The 7465-nt window shown below is 46.6% G+C and overlaps 1 protein-coding gene across 1 annotated transcript; it reads right to left on the bottom strand.

Annotated features, from left to right (window-relative positions):
- Window positions 1–1505: 1505 nt before the first annotated feature.
- Window positions 1506–4128, bottom strand: LOC122928087 (immunoglobulin gamma-1 heavy chain-like). Its single transcript, XM_044280582.1, has 3 exons — window positions 4081–4128; window positions 3587–3994; window positions 1506–1878 (listed from the first exon to the last, which is right to left on the bottom strand). The coding sequence occupies exons 1-3, from the start codon at window positions 4121–4123 to the stop codon at window positions 1628–1630; spliced, it is 702 nt and encodes a 233-aa protein (XP_044136517.1). The 5' UTR covers window positions 4124–4128; the 3' UTR covers window positions 1506–1627.
- Between the last annotated feature and the right edge of the window lie 3337 nt (window positions 4129–7465).

Genomic DNA, 7465 nt, shown 5'->3' on the forward strand with positions numbered 1-7465 from the left:
ATAAACATACATAATATATATAATATATACATTGATCAAACCTGATTATGTATTTACATATGTATTTATTCATTCTTTTTATTATATATATATTTTTTTTTTTTTTTGTAATACATCGTAATATATATTCCATTTTTTTATTTTTTTTTATTTATTTTTTTTATATCCATAAAATTACATTGTTAAATCAATTATTATTAGTATCATTTCATTCTTTGTAACCCCGTTTTATTTAAATTTTTTAAAGTCCTCTTTTTTTTTTTTTTTTTAATACCTAGATATATACATATATACTCAGTTCCATTTATCTTTTTTTTTTTTTTTTTATAATACCCTTTGTATATTTAATGCCTATAATATATTAATTCGGTTAGTAATATTCTTTTTTTTTTATTCTTTATTTTATCGTATAAACAGAGAAAACCTCCATATATGCTAATGATATCCTGTTGTTCAGGGCTGCACCAGAGTTGCCCAATCTCCAGGAAAATATGTGCGGGTAACCTACAGGCTCTGTAAACCCACCCTGAAGCCATTGAGCGGCCATCGAGATTTTAAATTATTATTTTTTTTTTTTATTTGTATTAAGGCAGGGACACCGCCTCTACCAGTGATTCTAACTCTGCACAAGAACCATCCTCCCCGCAGTACTCACCAGTCACGGAGAGGGACGGAACCTCCAAAGGAGCGGGTACGGGCTGCAGCGACCAGGCCGAGCCCTGGAGCGACGGTCAGGCAACAGCCTCGATACGGTGATTGTATAACCAGACTCCTCCGATGCGCCTGACATCCGTCCCAAAGACGATGATAAGCGCCACCTGAGGATCTGGAGCGCCCACTTCTCCCTGAAACCCAGGAACGGCGACGGGACTGGCGCATGTGGAATCCATTATGGCCATGCCTCCAGGCAACCTAAGGGAAGAAAAACCTGTGCCTGCGTGAAGGGGAGGGAGGAGGGGGGGGTCGCCATAATGGACTACAAATAAGACCCAGAGAGTCTCATAGTACGGAAGGGGCTCTGATCGCAAAGCTGGGACCGTAGGAATACCCCTGAGAAGCCATAGGCACAGGTGCACCACAATCGGACATGGCAAGCGCGAGGGGTTAATCTATAATACTGGACAGGAGACTGGGGAAGCTAAAACAAGCACCACATATAAAAAACTCGCCTGCCCAGCAGTGCCCAGTACGGAACCCGGTAAACGCTGCAGGGGAAGGGGGCTGGGCTAGGCGAAGCGACCTAGCTTGCGCCATGGGAGCTAAAGAAGGCCGTCCAAAGCAGCAGGGGGAGAGGTGAGGACCCCATACTGCCCTACATTACCAGGGAGACAAACAATCCCGCCCGTCATGCTGAGCCCTAACGCCATGGAACAGAAGCTGGGAAGGGGGGGGCAGAGACACAGCGCAGCGCCACAGACATCACAGGATGGGCCGGAAGAAACGGCGCACACACGCGGGAAGCTGGGGGATAATAAGAGTCGGGAAGGAGGGGGGGAGGAGGAACGGCGAGCAGACCGCCGGACCTTCGCTGAAGCGCTGGAGCCGCATGCATACCGCAGCAGCAGCTCCACAAAGCCCCAGAAGCAGGCACAGGGGAGGAGGACGGCAGGGTAGAGCTCAGGCTGCTCTAACAGAGCACAGCTAACCCTCCCCTCCTCATGTAACTCACCAGGAAGCAGCCAAAAGGGCAGAACCACCTGTGGACTCCTGGTGTGGACAGAGCAAAGGGGTATGTACATACCAATCTGCTTCCACTTGCAAGAGGAAGTGACCAGGACAGAGAGGAGGTATATGTGACCTTCAGGATTTCCTGCACCGCCCCCATCCTGTCTAAGGAGGATCCCCAGGGATTAACCCTCAATGACCCTAATCTGCAACCTACTTAACCATTACTGAGACGGGGCCAGATTCCTGAATGCCCCTAAGGGGAAAAGGGGGGGGGGAGGACCATCAGTCCCTAAGCACCCTCCCTATACAGTCAGGCGCTTTCCATTCTCTGCTATGACATGCAGACTGATTCTCTGCTGACATGAAGCCAGATCGTCTGTTACGGGACCTCTCTGCTCTGCCTGTGTGCTAGGCCTAAATATATGCCAATGGACTGTTGCAGTGGTGGGTGACGTGAAGCCTCATTCTCTGCTATGACATGCAGACTGATTCTCTGCTGACATGAAGCCAGATTGTCTGTTACGGGACCTCTCTGCTCTGCCTGTGTGCTAGGCCTAAATATATGCCAATGGACTGTTGCAGTGGTGGGTGACGTGAAGCCTCATTCTCTGCTATGACATGCAGACTGATTCTCTGCTGACATGAAGCCAGATTGTCTGTTACGGGACCTCTCTGCTCTGCCTGTGTGCTAGGCCTAAATATATGCCAATGGACTGTTGCAGTGGTGGGTGACGTGAAGCCTCATTCTCTGCTATGACATGCAGACTGATTCTCTGCTGACATGAAGCCAGATTGTCTGTTACGGGACCTCTCTCCTCTGCCTGTGTGCTAGGCCTAAATATATGCCAATGGACTGTTGCAGTGGTGGCTGACGTGAAGCCTCATTCTCTGCTATGACATGCAGACTAATTCTCTGCTGACATGAAGCCAGATTGTCTGTTACGGGACCTCTCTCCTCTGCCTGGGTGCTGGGCCTAAATTTATGACAATGGACTGTTGCAGTGGTGGCTGACGTGAAGCCTGATTCTCTGCTATGACATGCAGACTGATTCTCTGCTGACATGAAGCCAGATCCTCTGTTACGGGACCTCTCTCCTCTGCCTGGGTGCTGGGCCTAAATTTATGACAATGGACTGTTGCAGTGGTGGCTGACGTGAAGCCTGATTCTCTGCTATGACATGCAGACTGATTCTCTGCTGACATGAAGCCAGATCCTCTGTTACGGGACCTCTCTCCTCTGCCTGGGTGCTGGGCCTAAATTTATGAAAATGGACTCTTACAGTGGTGGGTGACGTGAAGCCTGATTCTCTGCTATGACATGAAGACTGATTCTCTGCTGACATGAAGCCAGATTGTCTGTTACGGGACCTCTCTCCTCTGCCTGGGTGCCGGGGCCTAAATATCTGAGAATGGACTGTTCCAGTGGTGGGTGACGGGAAGCCAGATTCTCTGCTATGGAACCTCTCTCCAATTGATTTTGGTTAATTTTTATTTATTTAATTTTTATTTTAATTCATTTCCCTATCCACATTTGTTTGCAGGGGATTTACCTACATGTTGCTGCCTTTTGCAGCCCTCTAGCCCTTTCCTGGGCTGTTTTACAGCCGTTTTAGTGCCGAAAAGTTCGGGTCCCCATTGACTTCAATGGGGTTCGGGTTCGGGACGAAGTTCGGATCGGGTTCGGATCCCGAACCCGAACATTTCCGGGATGTTCGGCCGAACTTCTCGAACCCGAACATCCAGGTGTTCGCTCAACTCTAGTTACTATATATTTAGTTTTTCAATGATCTAACTATAGTATTGTCTTTTCAAATTGCTGGCACATTGCTATAAAGTCATAAATTACTTTAGCCTTCCAAAGGATTCGATTTAAGTAAAAATGTTTTCTGAATCAATGTATAATTGTAACTCTATGTACCCCTGAAACATGAAACTGTGGCTATTTGCTGCCCCAAGTGGTGAGATGATGATATTGCTTCTATGTTTTTGTATGACAGATCTCCCCTTTTTATCATTGTGTCTCTTGCACAGTAATATGTGGCTGAATCTTCCATACTCAGGCGGTCTATCTGGAGATAGGCTGTAGTAATGGAATTGTCTGTTGTCATTGTGAATCTTCCTTCAAATGATGAGGAATATATTGTTTCCCCATCCTCAGGGTCAATCCTTCCAATCCATTTCAATCCATTTCCAGGGACCTGTTGAATCCAGTGCATATAGTAGGATGTGAATGTGAATCCAGAAGTCTTACAGGAAATCTTCACACTTTCTCCAGGTTTCCTGATTTCTGAGGAGGGTTGAACGAGCTGAACCTGTGACAAGACTCCTGTGAATAAGAAATGACCACAAATCAGTAGGAAGACAAATTGTGACTATGACCTGGTCCATTTGTCTTACTGGTTTCTGTCTTACCATGCAGTGAAGATACACACAGCACACACCAGAGCAGGAACATGTTGTGTACCTGTCATGACCCGGGTTGTATTCGAACCGGGATCTTCCTGGTCTCTTAAACCATAGCCTTACCTGTTGTGCTACAGAAGAGATCTAGACTTTGGGAATGTCCTTACTGTGTTCAACACTACATCATACTCTCTAGCTCCACCTGCTGCCAGCTGTGGACAATTCTCAATCTGGACAGCCTTTAAATAGGAAGTGAGGTCATCACTCAGTGCCCGTTTATTTGGATTTCTTCCCTGGGTGTTTTGACTTCAGTGATCTTCCTTGTATTGAACTCCTGCCTGATATCCCGACTATTCTACAGCCTGCTGATTTTGTACCTTGCCGCCAGATCGTGAATGACCTTAGCCTGCCTGACTCTTCTCCGGATTTTGATTCTGAACTATTCGCCTGACGACGCTTTGCCTGGATCTCAAGCACACTATTTCCACTTCGGACACTACCTTTTACAGGTACCTTACATAATAAACGGGCCACAATGGCAGTGGACCCTGCTGAGATTGTTAAGGCGATTACACGTCAGGGACAATTGATCGGAGCTCATGAACAGCATCTTGCTTCCCTGGACGCCAAGTTAGATGAACTTTGCACCATGCTCAAATCTTGTTTGCCTGGTTCCTCTGCAACGGTTCAGACTCCGGATCCTACTCCTACTACGGTCCAACCCGCCTCTTCTGTACCACCAAAACTTCCCTTGCCTGACAAGTTTGGTGGTGATACTGAGGACTGCAGAGGCTTTTTAAATGTTTGCCGTTTGCATTTCCGCAACAACCCTGCAACTTTTAGCACTTCGTCTGCCAAAGTGACTTTTGTAATTTCCTTGTTAAAGGGGAAGGCCCTGGCCTGGGTCTCTCCTTATTTGGAACGCAACGATCCTGTACTCCAAGATGCTGAAAAATTTCTGGCCTCTCTCCAGATTGTATTTGACAAGCCAGGTAGAGTTTCTGCAGCTGAGTACTCCCTCTTGGACATACAACAAGACACCAGATCTGTGGACACAGTATGCTATTGAGTTCCGTACCCTTGCTGCTGAAACAAATTGGGACTCAAGGGCATTACGTGCAGCCTTCCGAAAAGGTCTTACGGATCGCATCAAGGACGAATTAGTCTATAAGGATCTCCCAGAAGACCTTGAGAAATTCATAGAGCTGTGTGTTCGTCTGGATGTCCGGTACCATGAAAGGTGCCAAGAGAGACTTAGAACCCGCAAGTTTCCTAGGCCAGCTTACCGTTTGGCCCCTAACTTCCAAGCACCACCTCAGCCAGAACCTGAAACCTCTGTTGAACCCCAGACACCTGTGGAACCCATGGAGGTGAGCCGTCTCCACCTAACTGAGTCAGAGAAACAAAGGAGGCGTTCATTGGGCCTGTGCCTGTACTGCGGACTTAAAGGACATTTAGTATCTGTCTGCCCCTCCCGTCCAGTAAAAGGCAGGGTCTAACCAGTGTTGGAGGAGCTGGCTTAGACCTTACAGGTAAATCCTCCAAGACCAAGATTACTGTTCCGGCTACTATCCATTTATCTTCTAAGCTTGTTTTCTGTGAGGCTTTTGTGGATTCCGGAGCGGCGGGTATATTCTTGGACTACACTTTTGCAAGAAAGAACAACATCCCGTTTGTTCCTAAGTCTAGACCCCTGAACATTACCACCCTGAATGGACAGCCCTTGGGAGATGGTATTGTGAAATTCGAGACTACGACAATCACCCTGCAGGTAGGCCTCCTCCACAAAGAGGAAGTTGTCTTGTCTCTTATTGATTCTCCGCTTCTGCCTATCATCCTTGGTTACCCATGGTTACAACTTCACAACCCCTCTTTTGATTGGGAAAATGGAGAACTAACCTCCTGGGGATCGTCCTGTCGCCTTCGCTGTTTGTCTCAACCCAAAAGACTTTCTGCTTGCATGTTGGCTCCTGTGACTATCCCACCTACCTTGCCTCGTGAATACCATGACTTTGCAGACGTATTTTGCAAACAAAAGGCAGAGGTGTTACCCCCACATCGTCCTTTTGACTGTACAATTAAATTGATTCCCGGAGCACCTCTTCCCAAAGGAAAGACCTACCCCCTGTCTCTGCCCGAACAAAACTCTATGGAGGAATACGTAAGAGACAACTTGGAAAGAGGTTTTATCCGACCCTCTTCTTCTCCAGTAGGAGCAGGTTTCTTCTTCGTTGAAAAGAAAGATGGGGGCCTTCGACCATGCATAGACTATCGGGGGTTAAATCAAATCACCGTAAAGGACTCCTACCCTTTGCCACTCATTCTTGAACTATTTGATCTACTTAAGGGGGCTGTTATATTCTCCAAGCTAGACCTACGAGGGGCTTATAACCTGATTCGAATTAATGAGGGGGACGAGTGGAAGACAGCATTCAACACTCGTAATGGACACTTTGAATATTTGGTCATGCCATTTGGCTTGTGTAACGCACCTGCTGTCTTTCAACGTTTCATGAATGAAATTTTTCATGATTTCAGCAACCGTTTTGTGATCATCTACTTGGACGACATTTTAATCTTTTCCAAGACTCTTCTAGAGCACATCTCGCATGTGAAACAGGTATTACAACGGCTTAGAGAAAACCATCTTTATGCAAAAATCGAGAAGTGCAGTTTCCATCAAAGCTGTATTCCTTTCCTTGGGTACATCATAAGTGCTGACGGTTTCCAAATGGACCCTCAAAAACTTTCCGCTGTCTTGCAATGGCCCCAACCGACCACTTTAAGAGGACTCCAAAGCTTTTTAGGATTTGCAAATTACTACAGACGCTTCATTAAGAGTTTTGCCTCCATTGCGGCACCCCTTACTGCCATGACTAAGAAGGGTACAAATTGCAAGGCGTGGTCTTCAGAAGCAAAATCAGCTTTCCAGCGATTAAAGGACATGTTCAGTAAAGCTCCAATTCTTCTGCATCCAAATCCTGACCTCCAGTACACTGTTGAGGTTGATGCCTCTGAGGTTGGAGCAGGTGCCGTACTCTCCCAGAGACAGCCAAAGTCTGGTAGAATCCATCCAGTAGCTTTTTTCTCTAGAAAGTTTTCTCCGGCAGAGATGAATTATGATGTTGGGAATCGAGAACTACTGGCCATCAAATTGGCATTGTCTGAATGGCGACATCTTCTGGAAGGGGCTTCCAAACCTTTTACTATCCTCACTGACCATAAAAACCTACTGTATCTTCAGACTGCTAGACGTCTGAACTCACGTCAGGCTCGATGGGCTCTGTTTTTCTCCCGTTTTAATTTTGTCCTTTCTTACGTTCCAGGACATAGAAACAAAAAAGCCGATGCTCTTTCCAGACAGTTCGCTTCCTCTGAAGAAGATCAACCAGCC

Source organism: Bufo gargarizans, chromosome 1, assembly GCF_014858855.1.
Source record: "Bufo gargarizans isolate SCDJY-AF-19 chromosome 1, ASM1485885v1, whole genome shotgun sequence".
Classification (NCBI taxonomy): Eukaryota; Metazoa; Chordata; class Amphibia; order Anura; family Bufonidae; genus Bufo; species Bufo gargarizans.

Coding starts and splice junctions, on each gene's coding strand:
- LOC122928087 (XM_044280582.1), bottom strand. CDS start 4,123: ATGTTCCTGCTCTGGTGTGTGCTGTGTGTATCTTCACTGCATG. Junction 3,995..4,080: donor GTGTGTATCTTCACTGCATG/GTAAGACAGAAA, acceptor TCTTATTCACAG/GAGTCTTGTCACAGGTTCAG. Junction 1,879..3,586: donor CACAGTTTCATGTTTCAGGG/GTACATAGAGTT, acceptor ATGGTTAAGTAG/GTTGCAGATTAGGGTCATTG.